This window comes from Heloderma suspectum, chromosome 17, assembly GCF_057233095.1.
Source record: "Heloderma suspectum isolate Gila_16-S chromosome 17, 16-S_ref, whole genome shotgun sequence".
NCBI lineage: Eukaryota > Metazoa > Chordata > Lepidosauria > Squamata > Helodermatidae > Heloderma > Heloderma suspectum.
In genome coordinates this window covers 20,734,616-20,752,709 of record NC_139474.1, presented here as the reverse complement: position 1 = coordinate 20,752,709, position 18,094 = coordinate 20,734,616, and the positions used below count along the sequence as shown (strand labels likewise).

Sequence of the window (18,094 nt, the reverse complement as noted above, 5' to 3'; positions counted from 1 at the left end):
TTAAAAAATTGGCTTGTAAACTGATCTTAGATACATAAATTGTATGTTTTTTAGGGAGAGGGGAAGAACACGGGGGAAAATGACTGTGCTGCTTCTTCTTGTGGTTTTGATGGTGTGGCTTGCTCATGCTCAGGGCGTGCCTTCCTACGTAAGGCAATGACTCAGTTTTTTGCTAGGAGGGTTAGCCTGCCAGAGTGTGGAGTGGCTTATAAAAGAGCTGGAAGCAAACAGCAGCAGCAGAGGGAGAAGGAGAGGCAACTTCTAACGACTCAAGCACAATCCTAACAGCGACTCCGGCCAGCTTGAGATGGTGATGAAGATGCTCTTGGTCTTTCTGGCCTCTTGGCTGGTCCTGGCAAAATCAGCCACGGTTGCTCCCAAAGGTAGGTGCAAGGGACAGAAACAGGAATTTACCATGGCAAGCTGCCCCCACCCCTGCCTGCTGCCCCCACCCCTGCCTGCTGCCCCCCCTTTCTTGTTCCAAACTAGGGCAAATGTGTTGGGCCCCAGGCAAGGCAAGAGAGAGAGAGCTGTGGAGCAAGAGACCATCTGGAGGGCCACACATCCCCCACCCCTGCTATAAAGCAAGGAGGGGGAGATGGGATGATTTAAACCACAGGAAAGGGTCCTGGATTTCCCCCCTGTCTCTACAGCTGTTTTGCTCTTGGAGAGAATTACTTCTGGTGGTGGTGGGGAACAGCTGGCTGGGGGAGTCAGTTTCAGTACAGGTGAGGGAAAGACTCAGCACACACAAACACACCCCTTCTGTGCTTTTAACTCGGCAGCTCTTTGAGATGGGTTAAGTATTGAGCAATTCTGAGTCCAGAGTTCCCTCCTGGTTTTCTCAAAGTGTTGGGTTCCCAAACTCCCTGCCTTAAAACTTCAGGATGAGGGCCAGGTCTAATTTTAATAGCTGGGCGTAGCAGCAGATAGTGACCTCAGGAGTTACTCGGAGCTCTTCCTTGGGCAGAGTAGAATTCAGCTAATTCGCATTCTTGTTTGGGGCTGGATGCTCCCTACGTTGTTAACATGAGACGTATTCTTCTCTGCTTAACTATGTGTAGAAGTTCTGTTGTCTTAATGGTGCAGGCTGAAGAAGTTTTCCAAACAACCCTTCGTCCTCGTTCTTGTGTTTGGAATTGAAAACCGGCTGTTTACATACTGAACTAATAGTCCAAACATTGGCAATTTTCAGGCCCCCGCATCCTGCAGGCAAAACAAATTCTAGACACCGTCAAATGTAGCACGAATGGTCTGAATTGTTATTTTCAAAACCACAAACATTTCAGTGCCGTTCCCATCTGTGTGCCGAACTTTGCTTTAATTGAAAAAAAATGTGCCCCCCCTCCCCCGCCGGAACGAAAAGGTCTCGTAACTAACGGCATTATTTTTGCTCTCTTGCATGTCATCCAGAGATGGTGGATTTTCATTTCACTTTGGTTTATTTCAGCCAAACTCTTTTGCAATGTTTTAAAAGTCCTTGAAAATAATTCCTTTCCCCTGGGAAGATGAGTTTTAAGGTGCCTTGAGTTTCAGCTGGTCAAGGTTTTATGCAAAAGGCTAACTCTGGCTGAACACAGAACATAAAGAAAATGGTGTAACTAAGTAATACTTCTGTGTCCCAGACCTTCTGAGAGAGAAGCAGCTCTTTATTTCTGAGTTACAGAGGAAAGATAGCTCTGAAAATGCACATCCGCAAGCTATGAAGTGCATTACATTTTTTAAAAACTCTGCTCTGAGAATAACTCTTTTAGGTAGGTCACTAATATTCCCATTCTACAGATGATGGAAGCTGAGGTGGTAAATAATTTGTACTGGACTTCACAGGGCGAACATTGGCAAAACCAAGCTTAGGATCCGGGTCTCTTAGACCTCCAAGCTGTGTTCTCTGTTGGCCCACAATGGCCCACAACTTCCCAGAATGCACTAGGAGAGTGCCTCTAAACCAGGGATGGGCAACTTGTGGCCCTCCAAATGTTGGTGGGAGTGCAATGCCCATCATCCTTCACCATTGGCTATGCTGGCTAGGGCTGATGGACATTGTAATCCAACAGCATCTGGAGAGTCAGAAGTTGCCCACCCATGTCAAATCTCAAAGAAGGGAGAGAGAGAAAGCTTAAGTGGTGCACCCTTTTCTGAGTGGTTGTTTAGAAGAGCTGAAAAATGGAAGTGTCGTTTTTTTTCTGTTTTCCTCCTGGGCTTCTTGAGACACCATGCAGACAGCCCTTTTGTCCTCCTGGGTGGAAGAAAGTATGGCCTAGAGTGGGCATTTCCAAAGGCAGCAGTGTTTAGCGCAGCCTTCACCAACTTGGTGCTCCCCAAAATATTTTGGACTACAACTCCCAGCATTCCTGACTATTGGCTGTGATGACTGAGGCAGATGGGAGTTGATGTCCAAAACTCCTGAAGTTGGGGAAGGCTTCTCTACTCTTTCACTTGATGCAAGGGGATTATAACATGGCTCCTACTGTTCGGTTTTTAATGTATTACGTTTCTATACCACCCAATAGCCGACGTTTTCTTGCCACGGGGGCCCAGACCAACAGAAGTCAACAAAGTTCGTTTGTGCAAACTGCGAGGAAGTGCATGCTGTGTCGATGGTGGGAGTGACTAGTGTGAGGTTTGAAAAGGGCTGTGTGTCAACACATGTGGGACCAGTACAGTCCCAAACCTTGCAGTGGGTGGCTTCCATCAGATCTCTTTATCTCCGTGTGTGTGATGAAGTATTTACCTGGGAGTGTTTTCTCATGCAACATTGACAGAGAGCTTATAACAGCTCTTGGTGCCAGATGATCGTCCTTCCCTTGGGTTGCACCCTTCAACAGCAGAATAAACCGACTTTACTTGTCCTGCTTTTAATTAATCTAGACTCATTCAGTCGTCCTTCCCCATTTCTACAGTTACTCTTACAGGCCAGCTAGATAATGCTACAGGGGTTGCATGGTTGCCAGAGACTCTGGTCTCCTCCCTACATTGCCTCTGTCTATTCTGTCGGCTGCTTGCAAGGGGTGGAGAAATGTCTATTAATCCAGAGGCATTGTGCAGCCATTCTGCCTTTTTCTCCTCAACGGAGTTTTCCTGGAAAGAACAAAAGAGACAGCAGAAGTAAACACGGGAAGGTTGCAAATGGAAGGAGACATTGTCTGGAGCCTCCATAAAAATTCCATGAATGAGGCTGTGCTATTGCATGATCAAGTGCCGTTTGCGTTACTTGGGAGACATGGGTCACCTACAGCAACATATCTGATATTGACGCTGATATTAGATTAGGCTTTCTGAAATTCCTTGGGGATGGGATACTGTCTAGGAGAGGAATGCCTCCCTGTCTGGTCCACTTGTCTGGCTTCCTAATGACTGCATTGTGTAAAGGCACCTTTATCTCCTCCTGGTTAGTCTGTAGAGGAATGGTGACGAAAGAGTGACTGTGAGGGATGCGCATGGTGGCTACCAAGTAAAAACGTGGCTATCTAAAGAAGGGCCTCTGTAAGTCCAGGGTCTAAAATTGTCCAGCTCCATCACTGACTAGTAGATCCAGATGTACCTTCTGACCATGCCTGGTGTATGTGATGGAACAGGTCGCTGGCCCTGGCCCTCCCCCGGAATCTTCCCCCATAGAGGCAGACATGCCATAAAAGCTAAATAGCCTCCCGGTGAGTTGGCAAAGTGTTGATTAGGCAGTAAACACCGGCTGCTTCCCAGGTCTTCCTCCAAGGAAGGAAATGAGTGTATCAAGGAAGCAGGACTGGCTCTATCTTGCCAGCTCTGATTCATCTGGCTTTGTAAGTGAGGGAGGAAGTAATTGAAGCTGATTAACAGGCAATTAACAGTAGCAGGAAAGACTCTTGTCCCAAGACCACCTGGAACATATGCCTGCACCTGCCAAGGAGGGGTGGCAGGAATGTGTTTCAATAACTCTTAACAGTCTGGCTTGATACTTGTTGATGTTTTGGTCTCTCCCCTCGATGCCCCGGAGCCAAGTCACAACTCCTTTCCCAGCACAGGCTACTCATTTTTCTCGGTAATGCTACTGAGTCGCCGCTGTGTAAACACGTCTTAACCTCTTTCCTGGACTTTGGGGTTTGGTTGCCAGGTGAGAGAAAGAAATGTGTAACTTCTTGTATATGCTGACGGGGCTCGAAATTGGCTAGAGCCCTTGAAAGCTGCCCTTCCTCGCCTCTCCTTTCCCCTCCCTCGCTTGTGTTACCCACTGCCAAAGTTAGATTGTAAGCTCCTTGGGGCAGCATACAATCCAGCCCCTGTAGACTAAAAGCTTTGTATTAATCCTCAACTAAAAGTAGAAGCAAGACAGAGCTACCCATGCAGCGTGCATGGTGTGGGATTGTGCTTATTTCACAAGGCCAGGCGGGTTTCTATAAGAGAGAGGGCCTTTTCACTGGTGGCGCCCCATCTGTGGAATACCCAGCCCAGAGAGGTTGGCCTGGTGCCTTCCATTATAACCTTTATCTGCACCAGGTGAAGACCTTTTTATTCTCCCAGGCATTGTATGAACCTTTTTTTAGTGCCTTTAGATTACTGCACTTTTATTGCTGCCAGGGGAGGGTGGGTTGTTTTTGTTTTTAATGTGCTGGACTGTCCTTTGCTGCTGGTTTTATTGTTCATATTGTTATGATTTTAATGTCCTGGACACCAGTCAGAGAACGTGGGTTGTTCCATAGTTTAGAAGCAGGATGAATGAATAAATAAATTCTGAAAGCATGTTATACATTATATATGGGTGAGGAACAGCGGGGTGCCAGGTGGCAGGGGGAGAAATTGGATATACATAGCTTCCCATTTGTATAGACATGCATTGTGTTTTGTTTTTTAATTTGAGCCTCGCTTTTCCTCCTTCCTCTTTCTTCTCCCCCCATCCCCACATTTTGCTGTCTTACTCTGAGTTGGCCATGGATGGGGGATCTCTTCCTTTCCCAAGCCTTTATGTATTTACCATATGTCCTTTCTTAAGCTGGGCAGGCTAAGAAAACCCCAGTTAAACAAACAAAAACGTTACAGATGTTGGATGATGATGATATTGGTCACTGGTCCATGTTTTTAAATCCTCTTCCTTCTCCTTTTCTGATCCTTCCTTCTAGGTGATGGAGGTGAGAAGCTGCCTCCGCCGCCTTCTGAAGACTTATCTCAACATGAAATTGCCCTAGGAGGGATCCCAAAGGAGTTCCTGCTCCAGGAGCCAATTGACGATAAACTGGCCGGTGAGAATGAGAGTGTCCATTTTACTTTTGACACACACTGCGGAGAGGGGCAAGTTCTAAGGGAAATGCTTATTCAAAATTTCTCTTGGATTGTGTGATAGAATGAACCCTTCAGGGCAAGCGTGATGCATGTATGGCTCTCAGCCCAATTTTGCATGGCCTTCTGTAAGTGATCAGTTCAGACATCTGGCAAGAGCAGCCTGTTCTTCTCCTGGCAGTACCCTAGGCAGGGTGGAAGAGGGAGAGAAAGAAAATGGGATGGCAGAAAGAGAGGGAGTGACGCTGAAGAGAGAATCCGGGTTGAGGGAAGGAGGGAATGAAAAGAAACTGTAGCTGGAGAGGATATCACTCTGGCACTATGTAAAGACTGCTGATGCCCCAAAGCTTCTCCAGAATCTGCAGAGGGAGAAGAAAAAAATCATAGGTATGTACCACCCTCCAAAATACTGAAGCACAAGAGAAGAGCAAGAAAGATTTAAACATTAGATTCAAATCAGGCACATAGAATCATAGAATAGTAGGGTTGGAAGGGATCTGTTGACCGAGATCCTATAAGATCTCGCTCAACAGATGAGACCAATGTGTTTGGTGAGATTATGCCCTCTTTTCTCATTTTCTTTTTAGAGTTCGACCTACCATTCCTAGTCCGAGGGGAGCCCGAGGCACACTTAACAGCTCCCTTCAGCCCCAGAGGCAGAAGACCCAGCTGCTATGGGGGTCTTTTGTGCACCCGGGAGCCTCCCCGCTTCAAGCTGGAGGAGTTCCCGCCGGCCCGCCCCACCCTCGGCAACATTGGTAATATCTGCGCAGAAGGAAGGAAGCGGTTGTCCTACGGGCCGTGGAATCTTCCCCAGACAGGCTTCAGCCATCTCACTCGCCAGGGGAACGCTCTCAACAGCATGGAGGAAGGCTTCGCCCAGTGCTGCCAGCTGCCCGAGGATGAGAAACTGCTTGGCTGCAACCGCGTGGTGAGTCCCTGCTGTGCGTCGTTGCTGGTCTGGCAGCTGTGGCAACTGCCATAATAGCAGATGCATTATGGTGGAAGCTGCGGTGACGGGTCGCTGCTCTTAGGCGCATTAAGGTGAAGGGGTGCTGCTTTTGGCCTCCTTTTCCAGGACTGCTTTTAACACAAATCCTTCCCAACATTTTTGGAGCATTCAAAGAACTCCCAGGCACGCTGCAGCACAGCTCACTCTTAAGCACAGCTCCCTCAAGTACTGGCAGCATTCGCATATCGCTAATGTTCTGGAAGTTTAGCTGGGCGCTGTCCTGTACGCGCCAACCTTAGGACCGCCTCTGGAAGATCCCCTCCCAGCCCCTAAAGCCTGCCCTTTCTCACCCCAGGCTGTAAAGAGTGGTGAAAAAAAAAAATTACTGAGGAACACGATGATTCCGAAATGCGCACTGGGACCATTCTCCTCCCCTCCCCACCCAAAAAATTAAAACACGCTTGAGGTTTTTTATTCTAGCCTCTACTCCCTACAAAAGCGGCAAGTTCCATCTTCCAGCCTCACTTCGAAGATAGTTAAAATGTAGTGGGTGGCTGTATAGGGGTGGGGGAAACCTATTTCTGTACAATTGCAGTAGTAATGGGATGGCACAGAGGTGTTCTCCCATCCACAATTCGTAGGATGCCTTTTACACAATCAATCAGGGAGAATTTAACACCACCTTTTCTCTAGCTACTTTCACCTGCAAATTCGGCGCGGTCATATTTTACCGTGGCTTGGCAGGGAGAGAACAGAACAGACGCTGGCTGGTCTCCAGATAGAATTTCAGAATCACCAGGCGTTGTAGAGAACTCTTCTTTATAGGAGACGCTCGCTCACGTTTGGGGTTTGAAGGCTGGCATGTTCCAGGCCCTTTGCCCAAGTACACTGCTCAGTTATATTTGTGGCGTGCTCAGATACTGCGGTGGTTGAGAGGCCCACGCAAATGATCAGCGGTGCCCTTGTGCAGTGCGCCCTGGCATCCTCCGAGGCTGGAGCAAAAGAAGCCGTGCCAAAGGGTGGCAAAGTTTCATCGTTTGATGCCGTGAACTTTGGTGGAACCCATTTCAAAGAGATTTGGGGACTGCCCCGACGGTTAGAAGTGCTGCTTCTCAAGGTTGGAACTGGAAGCTTCTTCTCTAACTCTAACTGTGTGAAGGGGCATGCTGTGGTCACTCTGTGGTGAGGGGGAAGCACTCTGCACATGACCCAGAGCTGCAGCCCTTCCAGTCACTTGCTGCTTCGCCCATTCCAGGCTTGACCCTCTGGCCTTGAAAGAGGGCTCTAAGTTTGGGCTCAGGTTTAAAAAAAACCAGGGGGCCATCTCATTGACCGTTCGTCTCTCCCACTCCTGCCTCTCAGTGGTTGGACGTCCTGGAGCAGTTCTGCAACGATGAATTCTCGATAAAGACCAAGCATTACCACTGCTGCAAGAAGAAGGGTGCTAACAAGGAGCGCTGCTTCGCCGATGAGGCCCAGTTCCCGAATTACGACTTCAAGGGTGCTGCCGATCAAGGCTTGCCAGAGAAGAAGCCAAGAGTCCAAGTACCGTCGCTTCCAGCAATCTCCTTCCCTCCTGGTGAGCCCACCAGCGCCAACATCAAGAACATTTGCAAGCTGCGCAAATTCCGGCCCACCTACCCCGCCAGCACCCTCCCAAAGTCGTATTTCGGCTGGTTCGTGCGCCAGGCCCGGGCCATAAACCGCATGGAAAGCGAGTTCAAGAAATGCTGTCGCAAGGAGGATGTCGACTGTGCCCACAAAGGGGTGAGTGAGCCAGAGGATTTCTGGAAAGGCAGGGCTGAGCCATGCCAATCTTCTGCCCAGGTCGGCGGCACTTCCCAGCATCCCTTTCTTTCCCAGCATTCCGTGCTTTGTGATTGTGTTGCAAATATGCCCCCCTCCCCTCAATTCAGCCAAAGTATCTGAGCACTTCACAATGAATTGTTCTTGGTCCGGGGGTTAATGTTCAGCGTGGAATCCAGGGATCAGCCACCGCCACAGACCGGGGCTCCCGTTGTCGGGGTTCGCTGCTTTTTCTCTTGTAGAGGCTGTGTAAGCCAGTTCTGCTGGCAGGGGTATTATAGGCATTGTAGTCCAACACATCTGGAGGGCACCAGGCTGGGGAAGGCTGGTTGAAACAGTAACCAGTCAGCCCACAATTCAACAGATGCAGCTTTCTTCACCTTGGAGGTATGGTGGTGAGGAAAGCTACACCTGTTGGACTTCAGTTTAGCTGACTCAGTCAGGAGTTTATCCTTCCCATGCTCCCTGCCTCTGTGGATGGAATTTGGTTCCGTAACTCCTTTTTGCATGCAGTTCATACTGGTTTTGCAAGGCGTTGTACCACTTTGGAATATGTGTGTGTGTGGGGGGGGCTTTTTAGTATAGTATGTGACACCTCCAGCCTTCATGGCAGCATTTCTGTTTTTTTAAACTGTTGAACATTTTTTAATTTTTCACAGTAAGAACGTGCCCTGTAAAATGACACTGTTCCCTTGAAAACAAATTGGATCCCCCCATATCACGCCAGGAGCCTGTCCCACCAATGCATCACTAGTTAGGGAGGACAGTTGAGCTTTCTGACCTCCAGGTCTTTTCCACCCTAAGGCCAGACATATATTAGGTGGGTGGGATTTGGCGCTGGATATTCTGTGTTCAGGAAGGCACTTTGTGCATGCCCAGTGGCACGCTTGTCTTCATTCTGGGACAGAGCATTCGTGTTGAAGGCAAGTTCCGGGACTTCTCCTGTATTTGCTTTTCCTGAGGCTCCCGGATGGAGGGGTATCTTGTGCCATACAAGCGCTACCTGTCGTCGGTGCCATGATGATGTGCAGGCACCCATGGTGGCAGGCCCCATAGCCACGCCCCCAAGGAGAGTCTAGAAATGCAGGCAGCTGTGTGGATTCATTTGTCTGTCTGACTGTATTATATACGTCTTCTGTAAGGCTAATGGGTCTTAATTACCTATTCCAGACAGAGCCACCCAAAAATACTTTGCAATACAACAGGGACAGCTCACAGCACTATATTGTTGTCGGGAGAATCGATTTCCCCACCAGCTACTGTGAGGGCTGCAGCTCAGCTCAGAGCGAACGAGACAGCCAGGGAGGGGTGGCAGTTGACGTCAGCATCCCTGCTAATAAAAAAAGTCCTGCCACGTCAACCCTGGGAGCCCTGGCTCCACCCCACCACTCGTTATCATCCTATTGCCACCCCCATTCTCTTGCCCCCTTCCTTTTGGGGCTGGGGTGTGTCTCCCACTCTCAGACCATTTGTAAAATGTTTTGCTTTTCTCTGCAGTGGGAAAAAGTCCTGTTGCAATTCTGCAAGCAGGAGTTCTCGGTGAAGGACAAGCGCCACCACTGCTGTAACGTGGAGACAGCGGATGCCAACTATGCCTGTTTTGCCAGCCAGGCTCCATACCCAATATACGACAAAGAGATCAGCTTGATCAATTTAGCTGAGATCACCCCAGCACTCCTGGACTCGCTCTGCGGTGAATTCCTGCTTCTTACCAAGCAGTAAGTAGATCTCTTACCTGGCCTGACTCAAATTCCTGTGGGAGACAGATGTCACATCATGACAAGTCACAAGAGCCATTCTGAGCTTAAGCTAGGAACTGACGGTGTCTCAGCGCTAGCGCTAATGACATTGAGCTAGCGGAAACCGACGCTAGTGCAACTTCATTAGCGCTTGCTTGTGCAAAGGGGGAAAGTGCCTAATGGAGTTCATAGAATCATAGAATCATAGAATAGAAGGGTTGGAAGGGTCCTACAAGGCCATCCAGTCCAACCCCCTGCTCAAGGCAGGAATCCAAGTCAGAGCATCCCTGACAAATGGCTGTCCAGCCTCGTCTTGAAGACCTCCAGTGTGGGAGAGCCCACCACCTCCCCAGGTAATTGGTTCCATTGTCGTATTGCTCTTACAATCAGGAAGTTTTTCCTGATGTTCAGCCGGAATCTGGCTTCCTGTCACTTGAGCCCATTATTCCGTGTCCTGCACTCTGGGATGATCAAGAAGAGATTCTGGCCTTCTTCTCTGTGACAACCTTTCAAGTACTTGAAGAGTGCTATCATATCTCCCCTCAGTCTTCTCTTCTCAAGGCTAAACATGCCCAGTTCTTTCAGTCTCTCTTCATAGGGCTTTGTTTCCAGTCCCCTGATCATCTTTGTTGCCCTCCTCGGAACCCTCTCCAGTTTGTCTGCATCCTTCTTAAAGTGTGGTGCCCAGAACTGAACACAGTACTCCAGATGAGGCCTAACCAGTGCTGAGTAGAGGGGAACTAGTACTTCCCAGGATTTGGAAGCGATGCTTCTATGAATGCAGCCCAAAATAGCATTTGCCTTTTTTGCAACCACATCACACTGTTGGCTCATATTCAGCTTGTGATCAACAACAATTCCAAGATCCTTCTCGCTTGTAGTGTGGTTGAGCCACGTATCCCCCATCTTGTAACTGTGCATTTGGTTTCTTTTTCCTAGGTGCAGAACTCGGCATTTGTCCCTATTAAATGTCATTCTGTTGTTTTCTGCCCAGCACTCCAGTCTATCCAGATCACTTTGAATTTTGTTTCTGGCTTCCAAAGTATTAGCTATCCCTCCCAATTTTGTGTCATCTGCAAATTTGATCAGCATTCCCTGCACCTCCTCCTCCAAGTCATTCATAAAAATGTGGAAGAGCACTGGGCCCAGGACTGAGCCCTGCGGTACCCCACTCGTTACCTCTCCCCAGTTTGAGAAGGTCCCATTGATAAGCACTCTTTCAGTCCGATTCTGTAGCCAACTGTGGATCCACCGGATCGTTGTTTCATCTAGCCCACTTTGAGCTAGTTTGCTCATCAGGAGATCATGGGGCACTTTGTCGAAAGCTTTGCTGAAGTCGAGGTATATGATGTCTACAGCATTCCCACGGTCTACAAGGGAGGTTACTTGATCAAAAAATGAGATCAGATTCGTCTGGCAGGACTTGTTCCTGACAAATCCATGTTGGCTTCGAGTCATCACGGCATTGTTGTCAAGGTGCTTCCAGATGGATTGCTTTATCTGCTCCAGAATTTTCCCCAGGGATTGATGTCAGACTGACTGGTCTGTAGTTCCCAGGTTTCTCCTTTTTACCCTTTTTGAAGATAGGGACAACGTTAGCCCTCCTCCAGTCATCTGGCACTTCCCCCGTCCTCCATGGTTTCTCAAAGAGAATAGACAGCGGTTCTGAGAGTTCTTCTGCCAGTTCCTTTATGACTCTAGGATGCAGTTCATCTGGCCCTGGAGATTTGAACTCATTCAAAGTAATGAGGTGTTCCTTGACCATATGCCTGTCGATCTCAAGCTGCAATCCTGCCCCTTCAACCTGTACTTCGCCTTTGCCAGGGGGGTCATAGACCCTCTTTGGGGAGAAGACTGAGCCAAAGTAGGAATTGAGCACCTCTGCCTTTTCTTTGTCATCTGTTATCGTTTTGCCATCCTTATTTAATAGCTGAACCACCATTTCTTTCCTCTGCCTTTTACTATGCATGTAGCTGAAGAAAGCCTTTTTGTTGTTTTTAGCATCCCTCGCTAACCTCAGCTCGTTCTCAGCTTTAGCCTTCCTGACGCCATCCCTGCAATTCTGTGCTATCTGCCTGTACTCTTCCTTTGTTACTTGGCCTTCTTTCCACTTCCTATATGTGTCCTTTTTTGTTTTCAGGTCATCCCTAAGCTTTTTGTGAAGCCACATTGGCTTCTTCTGTTGTCTTCCACCTTTTCTTCTTGTTGGAATTGCTTGTGATTGTGCCTTGAGAATTTCCTTTTTTAAAAGCTCCCACCCCTCTTGGACTCCTTTTCTCGCTAGCATCGCTTGCCATGGGACCTTACTGATCATTGTTCTGAGTTTATGAAAATCAGTTTTCCTAAAATCCAGGGTACGCGTTTGACTACACTCGGCTTTTGCTTCCCTTAGAACCAAGAACTCAAGTACAACATGGTCGCTTTCCCCCAGAGTTCCTGTAACTGCTACTTTATCCACTAAGTCATCTCTGTTGCTTAGGATCAAGTCAAGGATAGCCGATCCTCTAGTTCCTTCCTCTACTTTCTGCAGGAGGAAGTTATCCGCCACACAAGTCAGGAATTTCCTGGAGGGGCCATGTTTTGCAGAATTTGCCTCCCAACAAATATCGGGGAAATTGAAGTCCCCCATTACTACGACATCATGCTTCCTTAAAACATTGGCTATTTGCTTTACAAAAGTTTCACCCTCGTCTTCTCCTTGATTGGGTGGCTGGTAGTAGACTCCGACCACCAGGTTCCTTTTATTCTTTGCTCCATTTATTTCAACCCAGATGCTCTCGATGGGGCTAACAAGCTCCTCCTCCCGTATTTCTGTGCAGAGATATGTATTTTTCACATACAGTGCAATCCCACCTCCCTTTCTGTGCCTCCTGTTCTTTTTGAACAAGTTATATCCTTCAATCGCTGTATTCCAGTCATGAGAGTCATCCCACCAAGTCTCAGTTATACCTATCAGGTCATAATTTCCCTCTTGTATTAAGAGTTCAAGTTCGTTCTGTTTGTTTCCCATACTCTGGGCATTAGTATATAGACATCGAAGACCATGTGCTTCATAGTCTGGCTTTCTTCCTACATGTGTCTGAAGACTATTATTGGGCGCTATCAGAGCTGTTCTCTCCATTGCAGTGCATGCGCCTATGTCCATTGTTACCCCCAACATTACATCTCCCTTCCCCGTAGGCTTCAGTTTAAAGCCCTCCTGATGAAGTTCTTCATGCTGTGGCCAAACACATTCTTCCCATCCTTTGTGAGGTGCAACCCGTCCCTTGCCAACAGCCCATCTTCCAGGAAGTATAGCCCATGATCCCAGAATCCAAATCTCTCTCGTCGGCACCGCCTTCGTAGCCAGTCATTCACCCGGAGTATTTTTTGTTCCCTTTCTATCCCTCTTCTAACTACTGGAAGGATGGATGAGAAAACTATCTGGGCCCCAAAGTTCTTGAGTTTCCTTCCCAAAGCTTCAAAGTCTGACGTGATCTCTTCGTAGCTCCGCTTGGCGGTATCATTTGTTCCCACATGGATGAGAAGAAAGGGATACCTGTCAGTGGGCTTTATGAGTGCAGGCAACCTTTCAGTCACGTCTCTAATCTGTCCTCCCGGGAGACAACATACCTGGCGAGTCCATGGGTCTTCGCGACATACTTGGGTCTCGATCCCACACAGTTGTGCCAGTGTTGGCTTTTGCTAGCACAATATCAGGGACCAGCCAAAGCTCAGTGGTAGAGCCCCTGCTTTGCAGGCAGATGGTCCCAGGTTTGATCCCCGGCTTCTCTAGGTAGGGCTGGAAAAACTCCTTTCTGAAACCCTGGAGAGCTGCTGCTGCCAGTCATTGTTGACAATACTGGGCTAGATGGACCAAGGGTCTCACTCAGTATAAGGCAGTGCCCGAAGTTCCTAATGTCATTGGTGTTAGCGCTGTGACACCACTAAGTCCTATCTAAAGAATCCAGGTTCAGATTTCAGCCCAGTCACAAAATCGCTAGGGGGCCATAAGCAAACAGCCCTTTCTCTCACCCTCCCCTCCCCACAGGCTCAGCAAATACAGGGATGACCTCTCTGTCTCTCTCACACACACATGCATGCACACTCACACACACACGGAACAAAGGGAGCCAGAGAGTTGAGGGAAGACTCCCTGTGGCTAAGCAGATATATCCACAGCCAGGTGGCCGACTTTGCAGGGCTGTTTTGAGGGTGGCTGCGCATATAAGCTCAGTGCTCTGAAAACTTGAAACTACGCCATGTATGTAAGCTTGTCGTGCCTATTATAATAGTCATTATTCCAACCGGGCAATATACGGTTGAGTAGGTTACAGCTTTGCACGCCGGCTCTGGTGTAGAGGGTTTGCGACGAGCCGGTTCACCTTCAAAACGACACCAACATCTTTGCAATTATGAAATAATTTGAGAGGCTTTGATTGAATCAGTGGGCACGGGGCTCCCCCTTGTGGCTGTCACCCAAAGTGCATTCCCCCCAACCAGCCGTTTTCGTTCTGCTTTCCTCTCTTCCCCTTTCCCACAGTGTAGAATACGTTTTCTTGAAAAGAGCCTCTGTACAGCGCCTGACACACCGGTGCGTAAAAAGAAAACAATGAGGAGCAGGACGAAGACGAGGAGTACTTAATATTCAAACACTTGCTGCGTTGCGTGACTGAAATGTATTCAGGATCTGTTTTGGCCATCTGTGGGGTATTTTTCCCCTGCCTTGATCTTAATAATAAAATGTTTCTTGTTGTTCTCCAGAAGAAACATCCCTGCGTTAGTCAAGAATATCACAGAGCCCTGTTGCGATCTGCAGGGCAGCGAGAGGACGCAGTGTGCTGAGGAAATGGTCAGTAATGGGGGGGGGGGATATTCATTTGAAAGGAATGAGATGGGGGAGTGGGGCTCTTGCTTTTAACACTGAGGTGCCCGGCAGCTTGTGTTCTATCTCTCAAAAATTATTCCTAGGCCACCTTTTAGGCTGGAGCATCCCTAAGTTTTCCTCTTCTGCCTATAATAACAAACTTTAAAAAGCGATCTCTCTCTTCTGAGGGAGGAAAATCACACTCCCCCAACTTTTAAAAAACCGTGTGTGTGTGTGTGTGTGTGTGTGTGTGATTTTCCCTTCCTTATCTGTCCTGACCATCCCACCACTTGAGGAAAGAAAGCAATACATTTTCGCTCCGACATGCCGACCCCCAAACTTACGGTGTTCGTTCTTCTCCCCAGAAATCCCAATTCATCACCGCCCTCTGCGGCTCCCAGAGGAACACATGGAAGGACCCACAGAAGTGCTGCACCCAGTCGGAAGATGCGGCCCGCAACAACTGCTTCAACCTCAGCTACCTGGCCAACGTGCCTCTCGCCAGCGCCGGGCAGACTGTCCGCCCAACGGAGCCGGTTGTGTGAATCAGAACAGACTTACTCACGTCTTGCTAAAACACACCTTGCCCCCACCTCCCAGCCTGCCCTCCCCTCTCTGGCTGGCTCCAGTCCCAAGCTTGGGGAGTGGGTTAGCTGCTTTCTTGGCCTAGAGGCTGCCTAAGATGTCATCCCCACATGCACACGCACACCCCAAGCCAAGGAGGGGGACTTTTAGCACTCTGCACGCACTGAATTTCCACTCGAAGAAGGCCTCTTGAAGCCCTCGCTTTGACGCACTTTATATCCTACACAGTAGCTATAGACGAATAACATCTGGGGTTCTAGACCAGGGGTGGGGAACCTCTGGCCCACAAGCCTAATCCAGCCCACAGGGGGTCCCTATTTGGCCCACTAGATCATTCCTTGCTTTCTGTTTGATTTTTGTCTTCCGTGCTTGAAGCACTAAATGGCGTTTGCTTCGACCTGGGAATTTGGGGGGAAAGGGGGTGAGCACTTCTCTTGTCACTGAGTGTCTCTCCCCACCCAGCTTCACCTTTGCCAATTGGCAAAGTTTATTTCATTCCCTCCAGATCTCAGTGAAATCTCGGAGGAGGGGGGGTTAGTGGGGGAGAGTGTTGTACTCCACTCCACAAAGAGGAAAGCTGCTTTTGGATCTGTGCTAAATCTAAAAGGATCCAGCTGGTCTCCAATAAGTTGAACAAGGCCAGTGTTTTTTAATGGAGTAAGTGAAGCAAGAAACTCAATGCCCGAAGGGATTGGAGAAGGTGGTCATAGAACAATAGAATAGTAGGGTTGGAAGGGGCCTATAAGACCATCGAGTCCAACCCCCAGGTATTTATTTCTGAGCCACTTTTCTGCTGAGCTTAAGAAATGGAGACCTGCCAACAGGGTCCATCAGAATCCTGAACCAAGAGTAGCACAAGGTGGTTGATAAAACCTGCCTGGCACATACAGAAGCCCCAAAGGCAGTGTTCTGCCAAAGCTGCATTTCTGCGTCTTGGTCTTGGTGTTCCAGTTGTAACTCCTTGCTCTTCTTGTAACAAAGTGCTTACGCAGATCTCTGCCAGAGGCAAAGAGGCTCCAATAAACCACTTTTTGGAAGAACAATCTACATTTGTCTGACATCTTTATGTCTTGCTGCTTCTCACTCATCACTAAATGCCTCCCGACCCACCCTCCTGCACCGGCCATAGGCGCAGGCTGCTTGCGTGAGATGGTGTAGACATAAACCAGGGTTAATTTGTGAATTGGCTGCAACATTAAAAACCAGAGCTTATGCTGATTATAACAGTTTAAACTCACCTAAAAGGCTAAAGAAATGAGATATTTTTATTTAGCAAAAATTATCATCATCATTATCTCCAGTCATCTCAGGAGTGCCATGTAAGGAATAGTGGTCATCCCATCTTACTCTCACAACAACCCTGTAAGGCAGAAGTGGGAAGTGTATGGCCTTCCATGGCCTACAACTCCTGTAGGCCTTCACCATTAGCTATGCTAGCTAAGCTGATGGGAGTTGTAGGCCAAAACATCTGTTGCCCACCACTGGCTTTGTTTGTTAGGGTTAGAGAGAGTGATTGGCCCATTTCAGCCAGTGAGCGCCATGGCTGATGTGGGTTCAAACGCAGCCCAGTCCCACTCAAAATCCAACACTCTATCCATGGCAGAAAATGAATGGTGCAGGATACAGAATTGATGTTCATAAAACTATAAACAGACCAGGAGCTACAGGAGGCATTTATTGTGCTCCCGTTATTCCCTACTCATGGTTGTTTATGGGTTCTTTAGATGACATCATGACCCTCCAGTTTTGCTTCTGTTTGTAAACAGCACTTCTGGCAAGTCTTTTTAGAGCAGGCAAAATGGGGTATTATTTCTGATGGAGGAAAGAACATGCCGTTTCTATCTGTGTATTTGTGCTATTCCACTATACCACAGTGCCACCCAGAGGTTATATAGTGGAAAAGCAGGAAAGGAGACACTCCATGGGTGGTGCTCAGATCTCAATCCTGCGACAAAACCGAAAGTAGATGCAGCGGATTAACATCCTGGTGTAGAAAAGCATTAGTGGCAGCAGAGATGGACTGAAATGTTTCCTCCTCAGAGTCAAATAAAATGGAAAGGAAGTCAGGTTCAGGAAACACAAGAAAGTATTTCTTTATGAATCTCTTACTTAATGTATGGAAGTCATTGCCACCAGAATGGGGTAATGACTACTAACCTAGATGGCATTTAAAAAAAAGGATCTGACCAACTCAAGGAAGGAAGGTCTATCAATGTCTGCTAGACACAAACCTTCGTTCTAAACTTTCACATGACGGCTTACAATCGAAGAGATGCTCAAAATTTAAAATGAGACGTTTAAAACGTAAAGGGTACGTTGCCAATTGGTCTGAGCCAGGAAGTCAGTTCATTGATTCTTAGATGCATCCACCACCAGCTGTTAGCTGTGACAGGCAGTATCTCTCTGAATACTAATTTCTGGGGTCTCACGATTACAAGACCAGTTTCTGGGGTCTTACACTGTCGGAAACAGGATGCTGGGCCTAGATGGACCTTTGGTCTGATCCAGCAGGACTCCTCTGACATTCTTAAAAACTCCAGGGAAAGCGAGAGACTAAGACCCATGTTATCTACCTTACTCAAGACCCCAGATAAGCAAACAGTGTTCAGTTCCCATGGCTTTAAAAGCCATAGGTCAAATGTAGGTTGCCTACTGGGACACACCAGTGGTCAAGGGGGTGGGGGGTGGGGACACGAGGAATTCAGGGCCTTCTTAGTACTGGCCACGCTTGCAGAACTGTGTTCCAAGTGATGTCCACCAGCCCCCATCATTACAGGCCTCGAAGCGGGTCCTCAAACACTCACTAGTCTATCTTAGCCTGTTGTTTGTTTGTTTGTTTATTCAAAGCATTTCTATCCTGCTCATCAGCCAAAAAGGCTCCCGGAGCGGCTTACAAACAATCAATAAAAACAAGAC

The 18,094-nt window shown here is 48.1% G+C and overlaps 1 protein-coding gene across 1 annotated transcript; it reads left to right on the top strand.

The window, feature by feature from the left end:
- The first annotated feature begins 238 nt into the window (after positions 1–238).
- Positions 239–16,221, top strand: ECM1 (extracellular matrix protein 1). The gene is made up of 7 exons (XM_084823865.1): positions 239–383; positions 5,094–5,213; positions 5,838–6,181; positions 7,565–7,969; positions 9,506–9,726; positions 14,491–14,578; positions 14,959–16,221. The coding sequence occupies exons 1-7, from the start codon at positions 308–310 to the stop codon at positions 15,136–15,138; spliced, it is 1,434 nt and encodes a 477-aa protein (XP_084679991.1). The 5' UTR covers positions 239–307; the 3' UTR covers positions 15,139–16,221.
- Positions 16,222–18,094: the final 1,873 nt, after the last annotated feature.